An 18,815-nucleotide genomic window follows, 5' to 3' on the forward strand; every position below is an offset into this window, starting at 1 on the left:
CTCTTAACAAGGAGTGCATCAGGTGACCAAGCTTCACCAGTATAGAGCATAATTCACAAAACGCTCTTAAACAGTTTAAGAAAATTTCACTATTTTACCAGTTTGGTTTGTCTCCTTTAAGCACTTAAAAGTCTCAAGTGTTTTCAATTAATAAGTAGCTCTCCAAAAGACAGCGCAACTATTTGACTTACATGTTCCATGCGACTGCTCCCTGATTGCAACTAATTGCGGCTTTTAATGTCTTTAAGGACCCCGAATTACGCGTGGTTTTGTTCAGCAGTTTCCTGTCTGATGCCTGCTGTAGGCTGTGACAGCAGAACAGAGCAAACTGCACGGCGCTGCGGCTGCCAGAGGAACCTTGAACCATGAGATCAAAATAAAATAAACCCCAACTTTAACCGGCACATCCCTTCCCCCGTGCTGCAAGACCCGTTGTTTTGGCTGGGTGCGCCCCGAGCCGGGCCAGCGTCTCCCGGCCGAGCCGGGACCGGGAGCGCCCCGCGGGACGAGGGCCGGCCGCCCGTCCCCGGCAGGGGCCTCCCGAGCTCCTCCATCCTCCCCATTGCCTTTCTTTCGCTCAAGGTCAGAAGAATTTAAACTTCCTGACTCCGCGGGACGGGAGGGGTACCCCGGGCGGAGCGGGCCGGGAGCCGGGGAAGGCAGGAGGGCTGGCCCCGCTCCGCCCGGCCCGGCCCGGCCGGCTCTTGTCTCGGCGGGGAGGAGCCAGCCCGGGGCAGGCTGCAGCAGCAAGGGCTGGCCGGCCGCCAGGGAGTGTAAAATCCTGGCCGGTGGGTGGCAAATTTCGCCAGATCGCGGCGAGGAGACAGCGCGTCCGTCCGTGCGTCTGTCCGTCCGTGCGGGCAGCGGCAGCCCGGCAGCCCGGCCCGGGGTGAGTGCGAGCCGCGAGCTCGGGCGCCGGCCCCGCTCGGCCGGGGGGGCTCGGGCCGGCGGCGGTGCCGCAGGGGATGGATGTTTGCCGGGGGGCGGCTGCGGAAGGGAGCGGGCTGGGCCGGCTCCCCGCGCTCCGCCGTGCCTCCGGAGCGCAGTGCAGGCAGGAGACCTGGGTAAGTTCTCCATTTAAAAATATTAAAAATAGACCCTCCGGCTCCATAGTGCTGCCGAGTGAGTCATTTCCAAACCAAATGTCTTAGTCTAACCCTTCCCCCCAGGAGATGCAATAATTCTGAAACCGGGTGGAGGGAAAGAGATTCTTCTCCCGTCTCTCTCTAAACAAATTGAATTAGCACGTAGAGACAGAAGCCAAAAGAGTAGCTGGCCACCTGTTTAACAAAGTGAAGCGTAGCTCCATCCCTTTCTCTCTTCCCTTGTACCTCTGCCGTGCTGTCGCCGCCCATTTTTCCCCAACGTGCACTCGCAGCCCCTCTGCCCTAGGAATATTTACAGTGCTTTCCAATTTCGTGGGCATAATCTACTTTCCAGTTCCTTCCACTGCCAAACACATTCACTGCCACCGTCTTCTCCATGGGACATCAGCCACAGCCTCGCATCATTCCAGCAGTCCCCCAGTCAGTGCAGCTCCTGGCTGTCTATGCTGAAGAGAGTAGTCCAAAGCACAGCTATTTTTTTCCGCCTTTTCCAGTCATATGATGATTTGTTCATGTAAGTGAGCTGTCTTGACTAGAGGGATGTTTCATTTGTCAAAAACAAGTGCTGAGCGTATTTATAGGCAATGCTGCAATTTTGTGGTGTGAAAGACCTCGGTTATGCAGAGCTCGCTGGTACCTGGATCAGCATGCAGGACCTGTTCACATCTCGCCTGTAGTGCTCTCTGTGTGTGCATATTTCATGTATATACCCACAGATCGTATTTCATGGTGAGGCAGCATGCACAAAACACAGGAACTGGCACACAGGTTGCATATTTCTTTTTCTTAAACAGATGCCACAGTCCAGCTGTGCAGTAGCTCCTGACCGTATAGCTCTAAATCAGAGGAGATGACGCTGTGGTCTACTAATGAACTGACTGTCCTGAAAACCCCCTAGCTGCAAGTAAAATCCTATCTTCTTACCTCTGTGAAGAACTTTGTTAGCAAAAATGTTGATGACCAAAGTTTTTTTTGTCTCAGGACAAAAAATGACCTACAGTTGAAAATCTGTGCAGTAAATTATGTCGGCTGTTTTACAGCCATGACAAGGATGTTAGATTTGAGAACGTGATCTGTGGCAGCAACCCAAAACTTAATGGCATGTCTGTGTAGGAGAATTGTGATGTAAAAGCACTGGCATTCTTTTTTTGCTGCTTAGATTAAAGTTCTCCTATTAAAGCTATGTATACCTTTTACAGCCAAGAGAGACCATTGTGATTGATGGACCTGTCACAAAGGTGAAGAGTGCTAAGAAATTCCTGCAGAAGGCATGCAGCTTTTCTCTCAGCTGTAACATAGAAGAGATTCATTAACTTAGGGATGCTACCAAAGTACTGAACTTAAAAAATGAAAGGGTATTATCTTGTGCTCCAAAACACAAGAAGAAGTAGACTTCAAATCTCAAGTAAATGCAAATTTCACAGCAATCGAGGATGAGGTATGCTCTTCATGCACAATTCATTAGCATTCAGAATGGCATTCTTGCTAAGATACAACATCTGAGGGAGCAAAGTTCTTGGGCTTGGGTCAAAAAACATGTGCATTTTGATGAAGCTAGGAGGAAACTTTTCCAGAGGTGGATTATTCTTGGTCGTCCATGAAGGGGGTATTCTAAATCTCTGGCTGAAGTAGCTGTGATGTCAGCTGTGGTGTGCTGCACTGGGTTCTGCATGGATGGCACTGGCAAGCTGGAGTGACAGGGGTGGGCAGGGAAGTATGAGTGCACTCAGGCCCTTATTGGGAGTCTTTTTTGATATGTCAGCTTAATAGTAATATCTCCTTTTGGCAGTTTTACAGCACAGTTAAGGTGACAGTTTCGCATTTGTCTTCCGCCTTCAAGATAAAATTCTTTGTAATAACTTCATGCAGTGTGTTTATGGGTTGTCTGATATCACCTGAAACTCCGATAAGGCTTTCAACGTTCGCTTTCAAAGTTCAGCTGGAACACAGGTAGTGTTTACTGAGTCCTTACTCCCTTTTGGAGGAATTTCAATTCCTTAAATTTCCGGCAACCAAAGACAGAATAGGTGAGATATTTAACCTTCTCTTTGATGTAGCCTCCGTTCTTATGAAAAGAGTGGAGTGATGGGACTTGCATGCATCAGCAAGGATTTAAAAGTAGCACACACATAAGTACTAGAATTCTATCCTTCTTGTAACTCATATTCAGTGAGTTCAGTTTTCATGTGACTTTTTTAGGCGCCTGTAGTATTTGTGGATATTTTTGCCCATAATGTATGGCCTTTTGTACTCATTGTTTCTACTGATGTGAGTTCAAGCATAAATATACACTGACTAAATATGTGCTGGGTTCCAGGGCCTATTCAGTAGAGCATAACAACCTGTTTTTACTGCACAAGATGAGTTTAAGTGCAGCTCAGAAGATGGACTGAGGATTTTAGCAAAACCCCAGTTACACTACAGCTGGCTGAGGATGGGCTGTGATGTATAAGCAGCTGCTTAACTGCCACGTTTTGTAGCCCCAGGGTTAAAAATGAGGGGCATACTTAGGTTTTTAATAACAACAACAGGAATTTGAAAACAAAAATCAAACAAAAAGGAGGAAGAATGAAGTGCAAGAAAGCACAAAGATAATAGATACTCATTCTAGTTGCAGTAGAGATAGTTCTGAAGTCATTTTGGTGGCTGACTTATTGTTTGATTAAAGTATATCTTGCATGCTTCTGATTAACATTCCTAGAAAATTAAACATGTCATTGCATTTAGAGTGATAATGACCTTTTTGCTTCTGAAATGACCTTTTTCGCTCACTCCATACTTTTGCCTGGCATACAATCATAGAAACATAGGATTAGAAACACTGGATTAGAAGGGGCCTTAAAGATGATCTAGTTCCAAGCCCCAGGCATGGGCAAGTATGCCTTGCAGTAGATCAGGTTGCTCAGAGCCCTATGCAACCTGGCCTTGAACAATTCCAGCTTCTCTAGGCAACCTGTTCAGTGTTTCATCACCCTCACAGTACAAAGTTTCTTCCTAATGTCTAATCTAAAGCTATTTTCTTTAAAGCCATTCCCCCTTCACCTATCACTGCATGCCCTTGAACACAGTTCCTTTCCAGCTCTCTTGTGAAGCCACCTTTAAGTTCTGGGAGGTGCTCTAGCTCTCCCTGGAGCCATCTCTTCCCCAGGATGAACACCCCCAACTCTCTCCCACCCTGGTCCGCTGCTCTGATCATCTTCATGGCCCTCCTCTGGATTCCTTCCAACAGGTTCTTATTGTGCTGGGGCTCCAGAGCTGGATGCAGCACTCCAGGTGGGGTCTCAGGAGAACAGAGTGGAGCGGGAGAATCCCCCCCCACTGGCCTGCAGGCCACGCTGCTTTGGGTGCAGCCCAGGATGTGGTTGTCTTTCCGGGCTGCAGCTGCACATTGCTGGTCATGTCAAGCTTCTGGTTCACCGGCATCCCCAAGTCCTTCTCCTCAGGGCTGCTCTCAATCCATCCCTGGCCCAGCCTGTATTTGTGCCTGGGATTGCTTTGACCCAGGTGCAGAACTCTGCACTTTTCCTTGTTCAGCTTCATGTTCAGGATCTAAACCTGTCTAGGTCCCACTGGATGGCTTCCCTCTCTGTGGTGTTGATTGCACACAAGCTTGGTGTCATCAGTGAATTTGCTGAGGACGTGCCCAGTGCCGCTGTCCTGGTCACTGACAAAGATGTTAAACGGTGCCTATCCCAGGACTGACCACTGCTGTCCACTTGGATAATGAGCCATTCACTGCAACTCCTTGAGTGTGGCCACCTTTAAGAAAGCATCCTGTGGCTTGTCTGTTCCTCTCTTGGGAAATCCCTTAGGAATTTGTTTGTGAATTTCACCACATTTGACCAAGGAAGGAATGGTCTAAAAGGTCAAAGTTTGTCTGAGATTTGTGAAAATATTTTTAGAGCCTGTGCTGAAGGAATGGCTCTTCACTTCCCACGTGGGTGAAATTCAGAAGGGAGAGCAATGCTAAGTTAGTTTCTGGGTTTGAAAACATATTTGTCAATTCAGTCCAAGGGCCTTTTCTACAGAAAGAGTTTGATAGCTTACTCATACTTGTGTCATTCAAGTGATACATTCTTGGGCTGTTTTTCTCCAGTAGGGGTGCCTTTACTAGGGCATCTGTTGAATGCAGGAATACTGCCAGTGGAAGGAAACAACTGTGTGTGTTTCATCTTCCTTGTTTTCATGTGTGTTCCCATTTAGCTGTATTCCTTTAAAATCACCTGCTAATCAAATTAGTTTAAGACTGGTAGGAACAGCATGAGGGGGCCTGAGATCCTTGGAGCACTGCTTTGCTATTAAATCAGCTGTGTTTTTTGGAGTGTTAACAGCTTGAGTAAAGCCTTGCTATAGAATTGGAGATGAAGCAGTGGTGATTTTACATTTGCCATGTGTTGGTGGGTGAAACTCAAAAAACAGTTTCAGGTAAGTTTGGTGCTGTGGATTACGATAGCACCGCAGTGATCCATTTTGAAAGGGTGGTTGCTCCAACTGTCACAGATGCAACTTAAAATACCCTAAAGCTTTCACTTGATCAGAAAATGATGATAGATCTTATCTTTCCCCTTTCTTATCCATTCCTCCTCTCTGCTGGATTGTTTTTTCATTGTACCAAAGGGGTAAGTGTATTTTTTCATTCTCAAACCACTCCAACAGTTTTATTTTTCTGAGCCTGTGTGACATTTTTGCTTCTTGCCTTTCATAGCTAGGTTTTGGTGTTGTAATTCCTCATTAGGGAGATACAATTTATTTTAACCAGATTAAATAATCTGTTAGTGCATTTAATTCAAATTTGTCTCTACCTTCATTCTGGTCAGCTAAGTGATTCTAATGAGCTCTTATTCTCACCCAGGCACGTCATAGTGTTTTGCAACCATATAGTGCCTTTTAATAGCCATAAAAATTTGCTCCAATTTTTGAATTATGTGAGTCCTAGGAATTAAAATTTCTTTGAAATAACAGAGAACATCTATGATAGAAAACAAAATTACTTTGCTGTCTTAGATGCTAGTCCTGTATAAGATATTTATTTTTCTTGTGTTCTTTACTCTGAGCAGATCTCTTTAGTTCACATTGAACTGGCTTGCTCTGTGTTATTATTGATTTCTTACATTTTTAAATGAGTAGTTGTACTGTCATGTATATAGATGTGAAGTAGCAGTCTTGCTTTGAACTGGCTGTAAACTCCAAGGGGACTGCAGGGGTCTGTCTGCTACCGAGAAGGTTCTCAGACCATGGTGGGATATGCACAGAGGTTTTTTCCCCTCCTCATATATTTACTCTCACTCTTAAGCAGAGTTTCACTTTGAGTTTCAGGTTTGATTTAACCTCAGAAACTCAGAGCACAACTGAGTGAATACCACTGAATTTCTTCATAAATGATTCTGTTATCAAAGCCAAGTTAGATCTGTTTGTGAAGTTGTTTGAGATGTATGGTGAATAAAGGCATCGTATGGGTCAAATTGGAAGAAGGAATATGCAAAAGGTGGGGGTGGAAAAGAGGGATGCTGTTGTCTGTGTTGTGGAGATGGGTGTGTACTAGGAAGATAAGGAAGGGGAGATCTTGTTTTGGGTAGCCAGTGTTTTGTGCCAGTAAAATTGTTGATTATATGATTGCATACCAGAGTGTGAACTTTGTATCAAGAGGGCTGTTTTCCCCAATTCTATTGATGTCACTTTGATAACACATTTAAGCTCAATAGTTAAAATCTATCCATTTTAATTACAATATATCAGGCCAGTGGAACACCTCAGGACTATTTATGGGACATCAAGTTGCTGCCTTTGTGGTGGTGAAGCCAGGGCAAAAAAATAAAAGACACCGTTTGGTATTCAGTCAGCTTAGGAAGGGAGAGGTAAGGAGAGGTAGATCAGATTCATACTTTTCTCTCCAACCCTGTCAAATAATTTGAAAGGTTCATTAAAGCAGCTTAGAGGGATATTTTTGTTTGATGAATAGGATCCTGGCTTGCAAGGTTGAAGACCAGGCTAAGTCACTTCACTTGCTTAGCAACTTTTGTTTCCTCAGCCAGAAAACTGAGCTAATTATTTTTACTCTTATTAGCATGCCTCCAAGAGCTCTTGATGAAAGGAGTGATTTGTGGGACTGAGTGGCCCATCTGCCTGGGGCTGAGCCTCCCTGGGATCCCTCAGGGCTTTCCCATGGTGCAGGGAGGGGTGATGATTTTTGGGATTCAGAAACAAATGCCATTAATTTATGGGTGGAAGAAGCTGTCTGTTAAAGTTTGACTTGGATCAATCCTATTGACAAGACTGAGAGACCTGAAGGCTGGTCTCACACTCTTCCAGTTACCTTTCTGAACTGGGAATGTCTCCTAGCATGGGCTGTGCTCCTGGTGCTGGCATGAGCACACCTGGAGATTAACTTTTCCCTATTTGAGGAGCTGCTCACAAGACAAAGGGTCACCACTTTTCCATGCTGATTCAAGACTTGATTCAAATCATATTAAGATCAATATGTAGTTCAATTCCTGTTGTTTTATGGGCTGTAGAATAAGCACTAAACTTTTCATGGGTCAGATAGCCAAAGCTGTGAAGGCATGAAAGCATGAGGGTGTAGGAAGGAGTATGTCTTGAAACTGGAGCCTGGACTGCTTGAACATTTTTGAAACTCTTTCAATAGCTTCTGACAGGTATCTAAGACACAGCTTCTGATCATTGTTGACCAGAAATAACCTCTGTTAATTATTCAGTGAATCTTAATTTTATCATCTTCTCTCCTAAAAAGTAGGCGAGATGATGATCAAACTTCTTTTAAGAAACTGAGCAATTGGGAGCTATAAGAGGAGCTGAATGTGCTGTTAATGTAGTATTGGCAAATACTGCCTGTGTAAGAATATAAATGAAGTTCATGCATGTGCCATGTGTAATTATGATGAGCTACAAGGCTCCAAGTTACAGGTTGTGATCTGCTTTTCCACTTCTCAGTGTGGCTGCATAGTAGGTAAATGAGGGATTTTTGTCAGAAGTGGTGTCTTCAGATCTTGTCAGCTGAACTCTCATCAAGGGTTTTGCCAATCACATACTTTGTTAAAGATTTATTGGGCTGGAAGAAGAATCAGCTAACAAGAATCTGGTTAGCTTTCTGCATACTTTTTGTGTCTGAGGCAGGATGGGACTGCTCATTAAGCACTGTAGGCTCAGTACAGTGGGGCATTTTTCTAAAGATTATGTGTCTTCTACACTCAAAATGATTACAAAACACTTAAGTGCATGTTGCAGTGTCCAGTTTGTGTATTTTATGATCATAGGTCGTCAATGTCACAACTGCATGAAGCATATAAGAGGCAAATATAAGCAAGTGTGTATTTTTCTCCTTGAAGGGGCTATTTTTAACACTAAAAATAATTAAATGGCAAAACATCAGTTATGTCAGGATAACCCATCATTCTCTATTGGTTTGTTTCATTCTCCACTATTTCTTTCCCTCCTGTTTTAAAGTTACTTTTGGACCTGTGGCTTTTTGGTGTGAATTTGTTGTGAAGTAATATTGGTGAAAATTTTCTTCTAAGAAGCAAAAACAGTTGTAGATTTTTCTGCCATGTCACTTCTGTTAGCAGTTGTTGCTCTGAGTTTCACAGAGAAGACATCAGAGGAATTTTAAAAGGTCTGTTCTGTTAAATCTCAGTTACTATGGGCCTTTTGTTTGTTTGGCCCAAGATTATCATGAAGATTCATAATTTGGAGACCATGGTGCCAATTTTTACTTTGGGTTCTTCTTTCTTTAGTAGAGATGTTGAAGTAAGGGTGGCTCCTGATCTTGCTTTTCCTCCAGACAGTCAGATATATTATGGTCTGTTGGGAGGGAGAGGTCAATTCATGAAATAATTTTGTAATGATTTCTCTGTTGTTTTTCATGGCTAACAGAAAACAAATAATAAAAGTTTCCTAGCTTCATGACTGTAATGTTTTTATAAATGTTCGTATCTATGTGTGTTGGAAAAGGATTTGTCTCGATGCTCAGTTATTTTCTTTGAAGATTCGTATTAATCCTAAAAGTGTTTACTCAGATGTGGTGAATTACAAGTGGATGAAATTACATTGTTGTCAGATTGACTCATGGTCCTGCTGTGCTGCTTCAGTTGGGGACATTGACTTTCATCTTTGCAGAGTTAGCTCCCTTGGAGACCTGAGTTTTACATAGATGACATTTCTGCCGTGTTAGAGCTCTAGAGGGTTTTGGTAGCTGGACTTTGAGATGATAATCAAGGCTAAGGAAAACAAAAGAACTGGGGGATAGGATATCTGGAAGGGAAGGAAGAGCAATACCTATCTCTCTGACTTAGTCATGACAAGTGTCTTGCCAAAAAAGGCGTGCAGGGTCACTAAGCAAGATGAGGAGAGTGGGGAATGTTTTAGGATATATCAGCTGGCAAACAGTCTGAAATCCCCTGATGCCATGTAAAGCATTATCCCAGCAGCTGTACCACGTGGCACTGAGAAATTATGTGGTGTGGCTGTATGTTTATGCTGTCACTGCACTTCAGTCTCTGGCTCTTAATGTCTCTTATAATTGATGGAGAGAATGTTGCTTGGTGCCTGGAACATCCTGTGTCTCCTATCATTCTGTGTAAAAGGGGAAAAGTATTTGCTTCTCTGTAAAGCTTTTTCAAGTTCTGTGACTGCTAATAGGATTGTGATTATTAGAAGTTGTTTTATTTTGTAGCCTTCTAAACCACTTTAATGCCAGCAAGAAGAAAATGCAGATGTGAAGGAGTTTATAGTGAAAGCCTCTGGAAGAACAGTGTGTTTCTGAACAGTTCTGCATAATTCTGTGAGAGTTTTCACAGCAAGATGAAATTGTTCCTTGCTCAGCATTTTGCTAAATGCTGTTTGTTCCCAATAACTCAAATAGCCTGAATACCACGAGAGCTTCTCACTAACCTATAACTATGTTAATGCCTTTCTTGCCACAGGGGTAGTTTCTTCCAGTAAAAAGCCAAAAAATTGCACACTGCAGAATGCACACCACAGATATTGCCAAGAAACTGCTGCTGCAACCTCCCTGTGAAAATGAAGAATTATTTACAAGGCTTCCTTGCTTTGGGGAAAACATTCAGTGGAAGCTAGTTGCTGTGACAGGAAAATCTGGAGTGATGGAAGGGTTTGCTTGGGTTCAGGTGCTTTGTTGTACTGTCAGGTAGGTGCACAGGATCTGCAGAGTACATGTTACAAAAGTCAGTTTTTTAGTAAACACTCTGTTAGTTTGAGCTTTTTGTGCCTCTGAAAACAGTTTAAATGGGCTGTGGGCATGGGGAGAGAATGGTTCTTCTCACAGACTGGCATTTCCAGTTCTGGTAACACCAAGGTCAGTTATGCTTGGATACCATTTAGGGTTAGCCTGCCTTCAGAGTAAGAGTTTGGTGTGTCTGCCATTTAATAGTTACTGGGTTTAGATAAGATAGGAGAGATTTGAGTCTTTGAGTCCTGAAGAAATAAGACCATTAATCAAGTCCTAAAGCTGAACATCTTGCTTTAAATTCCTAATGAGATTCTAAAGTAAGGTTGACTTGACAGTAGCACAGATTGCAGGCTGGGTTGGGAAAGGAAGGGTTGGGGTGTCTTATCTGCTCTTCCCAGGCAAGAGCTTGTTTTTATCTGTCCTGGTGACTTTTAACAGAGATTAAGGAAAACAGCACGTATGTTTCAATGAGTTTAAGCACATTCCCTAGGTAAGCAGTGCTCAGGAAATTCATCATGGGGCCCAGTGTAATGCCATGGTTCTGCTGCGTGGAATCAGTCTTGTAAATCCCTAGCCCGAGCTCAGAAGAGACCTTCCTCATTGTGCTGTTTTACTGTTTGCACAGAACAGGTCAAAGAATTTCCTACCCATACCTGAATTTATATATGTTAAGGCACAGAGGTTGTTATATTGTTTTACATTTCTGAATTTAAGCTTTCCCCTTGCAACTTAATTTAATTCAAATTAATATGAATGCATCCTATAAAATGATTTCATTGTTGGGGAGAAGGGTGCTTGCATGCCTTTGTGGCACCTGGGGTAGTGGTAAGAGGAGGCTTGTGGGTTAGCACATCTTAACCACTGCTTTCTAGCCCTGTTAAATGCCTGCTAGAAATAATGCTTATATTGCATTTTATACCTCTGAAAGTGAAAGGTGTCTCTGCCTATGGCAGGGGGGCTGGAACCAGATGGTCTAAGGTCTCTTCCAACCCAAATAATTTTGTGTTTCTATGTGTAAAGATTGTTAAGTGAGAATTTTTACAGTGCTGCCAGGAGAAGTGATCTGTCACTCATTCAGCTCCTCATGCTGTCAGCTTTGGAACTTGTAGACAAACATTGGCAGGAGCTCTTGTTTTGCAACAGAAGCAGCCTCTATGCTTGGGCTGTGCCTTGTGGCCACCCTTTGGTCTGCTATGAAAAGAACCTGCCTCGGCTCTCCAAGGTGCTGTAGCTTTTCCTCTGGTGCTTTCTAATGTGGTTACAGTTGTCAATGGAGAAATTGCTGGCAGATTGAAAATATGTGGGCAATGTCAAATGAACTGGTGCTACAAAATGCACACAAAAGATTCTGCTGATGTGGTTGTACTAGTTTACATTTAGTCTTAATGTCTAAAAGTTATGACTTTGTTTTTGTTTTTATTTTAATTGTAACAGAGCAGGCAAAGAATCAACTGACTGCTGCCCTTTCAAGCAACAACAGTTAAGGCTAAGCTTATGTCACAAAAGACTGTCTGGGCTTTGTCATCTCTGAAGACAGCCAGTTGTCGTCTAAAGGAAGGAAAAAGTTGCACTTGTAGTCATGTTCCAGTTCCACAGAGATCTCTGCAAACTGTATTTAGCTTGTGAGGGTATAACAATGGTATTTATTTCTTGAATAGCACCAAGAATGATAGTACAGTGTGTTTCAGTGTCTAAAAAGTGGAGTGTTTTCTCCATTAGCCTCCTCATTGGCAGGGCATGGGGTGTCCATGGCACAGCAAAGGCCTTGCAAAGGCTTCATGGTGATTGATCAGAATCTGCCAAGGCTGTGCAGAACTGGGGTAGCAAAGTGAGCTCAGCATAAAATGGCGCTGGCCAGGTGGGAAGAAAGCCGTTTTCTTATATGTAAGAGTTAATTATAGTTTGGGCAGTGGAAAGATTTTCCTGGGGCTGAACACCAGTCAAATTAGTGCAGACACATAGCATTGTTTTTGTCTGACCATCTCTCTTTTCACCTCATTCTGTAGATGTAGTAGAAAAGAAGTTTTGCTTTACATCTTTCAGTTACACAACTCTTTTGTTTGTTTCTTTTCCCCTCTGCTCTCCTGTGTCCCACATCTCATTCTCAAAACTGCCAACTACATCTATTGCTTGTATTCATCTAAAGTGGGAGGATTTCAAAGTACAGAAGCTTTGCCAAAGTTTTTTTTGTGGCTTTTATTCAAGCTTGCTTCTTCTATTTCTGTGGTTTACTTGGGGCTACACAGTCATCTACACAGAGATGGTGATCAGAGTGGAAAATACGGGCATTTCGTAATTGGCCTAGCAATTACTTCTCATGCTGTAGAAAAACCAGAAACATAAAAGCCCTGCTCATGCTCAAAATATCTGCATGTTAGAACTCTTTTGAAGAAGCTCCTTATTATATTCTTTTTGTAGTGAACTGATAGCAAGTGGGTTTATTCCCTTGCACAACACTTCTCAAAAAAAAAAGCACTGTATTAGTCTATTCATCTTTTTTTCTGTTGTTCATCTTTTGTGCCTCTCTAGTGGAATAGTTTTCTCTTTCTCCAGTTCTACTATTTTATATACAAGCTGAGTGGCTAACTGTATTTAAAGGTATTTTCAAGTGCCTCTGGCAGAAGAGTTGAGGCATCTTGCAGCTCTGCTAATTGAAGCCAAAAGAGAGACCATGCTTGCATTTCTGACTGGCTCTGTTGGGTCATTGTTTAAGGGCCGAGATGGGAAATAGGGCTCTTGAAGAACTCTGGAATTCCAGAGTCTTCCCAAAGCTGCTGTTAATGGCACAGGATATTTTCATCCCTCCTTACTCTTTTCTTTTCTCTTTGCATTGCAGGACTGCTTCAGTTCCTTCATCATGCAGCGCATGTCACAGCCCGGCACGGTGGGGAATTGCTAGTCCAGGGCTGACCCTTCGGTTTTGGCTGAGTCCTTGGGCTTGAAGACTCATGTACATTGCTGAGGTTGATGCTTGAACCTTGAAGAGAAGAGCCTTTCTGATGGTCCTGCTCCGCTGCACCTGACCCTATGAAAGGAGGGTTCACCGTAGCTCTGTCCTTGGCGCTGCAGCTCCACAGGATGGGCTCGTTCAGAAGGCCCCGGCCGCGCTTCATGAGCTCCCCTGTGCTCAGCGATCTGCCTCGCTTCCAGGCCGCCCGGCAGGCCATGCAGCTCAGCTCCAACTCTGCCTGGAACAGGTCAGCAGGACCCCCCTGCCTGAGCTCTCGCCCTGCAGCAGCTCCACAGTGAGGGTTACGTGTATCTTACGCTTGTGCCTCACACCATTTAAGACTAAGCTCATCTGTTTATAAGCATGCAGAAATTTTTGGCATGTCCAGGCTTTGCTGGCATTGAAAGCATCTGTGGAGATGAAAAATTTAGACCTACTAGTGCTCAGTTGTTTTTCAGTCATACTGTCCTGAAAAGCAAAATTGCTTTTTGTAAACAGTTGCATCTTTTAAGTACCATTTAGGAAAACACAATCCTAGTACTGTAGTAAATGCCAGTTTATTAATTCACAAAGGCATGTATTTGCATATTATGAAGCTTTTATCACAGTCAAGTTCCTCTGACAACTACTAAGTTCGTGGCTTCAATCAGCATTTCCTACTGATAGCTAAATCTTGTCTGCTATGTGTGTCATGCAGCAATGGCAACTGGAAAAACAGTGTGAAAGGTGAAGAGTCCTGTGTCTTGATCTGCTGTAATGGTGTGCTGCTACCAGAAATGGGTGTTCCCACCTTCCCTTCTGCCACATGGCACCAGCTCTGTGCTCTGCAGACTGTTCTTACTTGCTGACCTAGCTCAGTTTACCAATGTCACACAAAAGTAGCCTGGCAAAAACACTGCAGTTTTGTGCCATGATAGTGAGCTGAGGTCTGTGAAGCATGCAGATGCCATAACTAGCCCACAGAAAGGAATGTCTGCTTAGGGAATGACATATGCCCTTGTTAGCCATGGCAAGATTTAGAACTGCTAAACCTTCTTGTCTGCTGTCACTTTATTACTTCCTCTGTGCTGGTGAGAGAATTAGAAGATACTCCAGCAGCATCTTACAGGCATTAACAGTGCTCAGACTGGGATCTGACTGAGGTGATGCTGTCTGCAGAACATCTCCAGCATGGCCAGGGTCTTGCCAGATACTGCAGTGTGGGTGGCTCATGGCAGGATCACTGGATAATGCAGTGTGATGTGTTTGGCAGATATTACCAAAAATCCTATGTCCCCTCATAGCAACTAGCCTGCAGCACCCAGCAAAGATCCCCCAAACAGTTGTGTTCAAGAGACATCTGGCACAAGCAGGACCCATGTGACAACTTTCCCTTGCTTACCCTATGCAGAACTTGAGGTTGGTTCTGCTCTGTCTCCCAGGGGAGATGTAGGTAATTAAAAGTAACAATTTCAAGGTGAGATAGAGTGGAACTATTTCAGGGCAATTATCTCCACCTGGTTGTAATCTCTCTGCTTTTGGTGCCTTGCTCATGGTGTGCTGTGTGGTAAATCACACTGTTATTCATGGATGTTGTCCTGTCTCATTTCTTTTTTTGGCAGCGTACAAACAGCAGTGATAAATGTGTTCAAAGGGGGAGGATTGCAGAACAATGAACTTTACACTCTCAATGAAAATATCAGGTAGGTTGCTGAAATGCATGAAAATGGATTTTTGTTGTTGCTTCCTTGGTGTTTGCTGGGATCTGTTGCCTTCAGAACCACAGTTAAAAAGTATTGGTGGGAGGAGAAGGGATGAAAGCAAATTTAAACACAGCTTTGGGATTTCTGGCTAAGTTACTTTTTCTTGCTATCGAGTGACATGAATGGCATGGGATAATTTGGATCATTTTTCTCCAACTTGTGTAGCTTTGATAAGGACAGGTTGTGTATTGGCTTGGGTTGTAAGGATTTTGTTCCCTCCTAGGAACTCTGCCTCCTTTGGATGTGTTTTATATATAATAATATTGGCATCTCTTTTCTTAAACCAAACTTCTCAGAACTGTGGAGTGTTTAAAGCAAACCACAGCATTTTGTTTAAAGGCTTAATCTTCACATGATAATTGCAGAGCAAAACCTGAAAATATGAACAGTAAAGATAAAAACAACTAAAAACCTAGCTAACATTTTTTGTCACTGATGCTAGTGATGGTTAAAAGTATCATTTTCTTTTAAAAGCCGGTTTCATGATTATCTGTGGTTTCATTCTGATTAGTTGGAAAGTTTGATTAGCAATAGATAGGACTGTGGAGTAGATAAAGAACTATTTATTCTTGCCTTGGTTTCCAAGTGCTGCTGAGGGAAGTATTGTCAGGGCTAATGGATGTAGGTTCCTCCTCCTCTGTTTACCAGTGCATCCATATTAATTCATCAAGAGTGCTGTCATGTGTCTCTCTTCTTCTTTTGTTTGCCCTCCCCTCATTCCTATTGCATTTTTTTGAGCTCCAAAAGATTCAAATGACAGTTTGAGCTAAGTATGTACTAAACAGCAGTCTAAACTACCCCTTTCCCCACTTTCAAAATAAATGCAGCTATCAGGGCAGGAGACTCTGTCCAATTTGGTCTAGTCCCAAACCCAAAAAGTTTAATGTAATTCCTTTTGAGAGTTGAGCAAGGGCAGCATCTTGCACTTTAATGATATTTTAGTGTGTTCAGGTCAGAAGTCTTCAAGTTAGGTTTAAGCACTTGGAGCAGTCTTAATTCTCCACGGGATGAGTATTTGTGGACAAGAAAATAAAACCAGATGTCATAAGGCTTGGGAAATACCTAAAGCCCCAGCTTGTTAGCAGACTTGGGGAGTGGCTTTGGGCTTTGTGACTCGCCTGTTGCCCATGGCAGTGGCTGCATCCTGCTTTTCCCCTGAAGTGCAAGGAGGTGCTCCTTCCCACCCTTCCAGGGAGGCAGAACTGGGCAGAACTGCTGTGGGGTCTGGGCTTGGCCCCAGAGGCTGGACCATGCTCTCTTCATGCTGGTCGCTGAAGTGAATGCAGAGTGGTGAAAACCAGGCAAAGAACAGGAAATTCTTTATGTACTATGTGTGCTTTGAGGGCAGTGCTTGTGGTGGGAGGGGAAATGCCCTTTTTCGCAGACATGCACTGCCAGGCTGTACTTGGAAGCACTCACCTTGAATTACATGATTAATGTTCCTGCAGGTGCCCTGAGCATTGGTTACATCTCCAAATGTCACTCTTTAAATAGACCATTTCAGATCCACATTAATGCCCATCTAAGGAGCAAAGGACAGGCCTCTGCGTGTGTCTGCATGAACACCTGCAGCCTCACACCTGTGGTTCTGGATGGAGCTCCCAGCACAGGGTGAGCTCTGTGCACAAGGGGAATCCTTAGCTTGACACTGGAGAAAAGCCAGACCTCTGAGACAGACAACTCTTGTGGGCCATGAAGTTGAGCTGGTGCATTTTCCTCACCCTTGTTTGTAGTTCTCCACTCAGCTCCTGGGTTGTAGTTTGCAAATGCAGTAAGAGGCTCTCAGGTTCTGCACAATGGTTCATCATTTGGCAGAGGGGAAGCATGGGACAGTTTTAAAGAAGGATGGTAATGACAGGACCAGGAGATGAGCAGGTGGTAACATTTTGTTCTGGATTGCTGCTACCTAGATTTTATCTTGCTGTGATTTGATAACATCTCACTGGCTAACTTAATTTTTTTTTACCTGCTCTGAAAGTCAGTTGTCACAGCAAAAGGAAATGTAATAAATGCCTTTGTTAAATGGAATTTCTGTAAGTGGGAGATGACCTGGCCATGCTTAGGAAGAGACCCCTCCCTTGATTTTTTTCCTAAGGTGCAAGTGTCTGGTTGCTGGTCTTACCTTCATGAAGCCAAATCCCGCTGGGCTTGTCAAGTCAGGTGGATTGGCTGAAGCCAGTGGAAAAGCTTCTGACAAATCAGTCCCCAAAGACTTACCTGATTTATTGGTCTCATGGACATAGACATGGGCTTTGATTTGGGTGGGTGAATACAAACACTCAGAGAGAGAAAGAGTAAAGGCACATTGGCATGCTCATAAATGCAGAAGCATTGTAAAGGGGTTAGAGAGGAAGGCTGTCAAATTTGACTTTGAGCAGAGATGAGGTAAAGGGGCATAGTTTGGTGGTAAAAACCCAGCCTAAGAGCTGGATGATTGCTGATTCAAATGCTGTTTTCAAGAGCTCTTGACTGTACTTCACATTGGTAAAAAGCAAAACTCTTAGAACAGAAAAAAAATTGCAGAGTTTGGCATTGGCAAATGTTGGGCAACCTTTAAATTTTAGGCAGAATTTACTGCTACAGAATTTATTCTCAATCACTGAAAGCTTAAAGTGCAAATGCACTGAATATCCTGAGTTGTTTTTGTGATGCTGCCTCTGATGTAAAACAATCCTGATTTTTGCATAATTTTTTTAAAACCACAAATATGTATTAGAATTTAAAGCTTTTATCACGGCCTAATTTAAAAGCCAACAATTTTCATCAAAAAGACTTCTTTAGAGTGGTTTTTGCCTGTATGTATTTGAAACACCTCTTGTTAAGTTTCTAGAATTTCTTCCTTGGAAAATATGCCTTGTTTTTTATTGTTTGAAATGTGTCAGTTAAAATGTGGGTGCAGCTTCTGTTTCATTTCTCCTCTCTTTCTACTTCCAAAAGAAAAGGAAGTACAATATTAGGGAGATATGCTGTCTTCAATGACATGAAAGGCATCTTTGTTTAAACAAGAAAGCAGAAAAAATTATGGATTTCAATCTAAATAACTCCAGATTTTCTTCCCAGCTTTCTGTTCATTCAGGGAGGTAATTTATTTTTTCACTTGTTCTAGGTGTATGGTTTATAATATCGAAGACTTCAGAGAAACTGTTTAATTCCTTTATAATTTGAGAATAGCCTTTGTAAAATACGTATGTAAGAGAAATCTGTGTCCAAAAGGACCCATTCCCATACATTGCTGTATCTTTGGTATGCCTGGTAGTAAAGTGCAGATATAGCTGTAAGAAATGACCAGCAGTGGCTGCTACTTCATGGTTCCATTCCTTCTGTCTACAGACGGCTGCTGAAGAGTGAACTTGGATCCTTCATCACAGATTACTTTCAGGTATTGCATGACTTGCTTGCTTTATTTTGAAGTCTGCTCCCTTCAGCTTTTTAGCCTATAACAAAACTAGGATCCCTTTTTACATGTGTGTAGCCTACAAGTTTTGTTTTTGTTTTACTGAGGAAGACGATGGAGGTACTGGACTTTTAAAATGTGGGCCATATAGCCCTGGGAGTAAATATTTTTATTGATGTGAGTGCAGAATTAAGGATAATCTTCCTTTGCACTTAAGAAATGCTGCTAGTAGCCTGCCAAGATCAACAAGGAATTCACTTGAAGTTTTTTAAAGAAGATGCGATGCCTTTTCTGGAGTGTAGAAAAATCAAAAGGTTTTCTGCAACAGGGGCCAGCAAAGGGAAAGAGGAAAGATAATGACAACTGCCTGGAGGGGGCAAAGAGAAGGAAGTTTCTATCAGCAGGAAATCAACCTGGGTGA

General features: G+C 43.0%; 1 protein-coding gene across 2 annotated transcripts in view; it reads left to right on the forward strand.

Annotated features, from left to right (window-relative positions):
- Positions 1–837: 837 nt before the first annotated feature.
- PRR5L (proline rich 5 like) overlaps positions 838–18,815 on the forward strand; it is a 41,185-nt gene continuing 23,207 nt past the window's right edge. The window contains exons 1-4 of one of the 2 annotated variants that reach the window (XM_058807276.1): positions 838–889; positions 13,145–13,505; positions 14,860–14,940; positions 18,331–18,379. In XM_058807276.1, coding sequence (XP_058663259.1) covers positions 13,336–13,505; positions 14,860–14,940; positions 18,331–18,379 — 300 coding nt within the window. In that variant the 5' untranslated portion in view covers positions 838–889; positions 13,145–13,335. Of the gene's footprint in view, positions 890–13,144; positions 13,506–14,859; positions 14,941–16,513; positions 16,612–18,330; positions 18,380–18,815 lie in introns of those variants that run through there. The other variant, XM_058807277.1, reaches the window with a different exon arrangement.

This window comes from Ammospiza caudacuta, chromosome 6 (genome assembly GCF_027887145.1).
Source record: "Ammospiza caudacuta isolate bAmmCau1 chromosome 6, bAmmCau1.pri, whole genome shotgun sequence".
Taxonomy (NCBI): Eukaryota; Metazoa; Chordata; class Aves; order Passeriformes; family Passerellidae; genus Ammospiza; species Ammospiza caudacuta.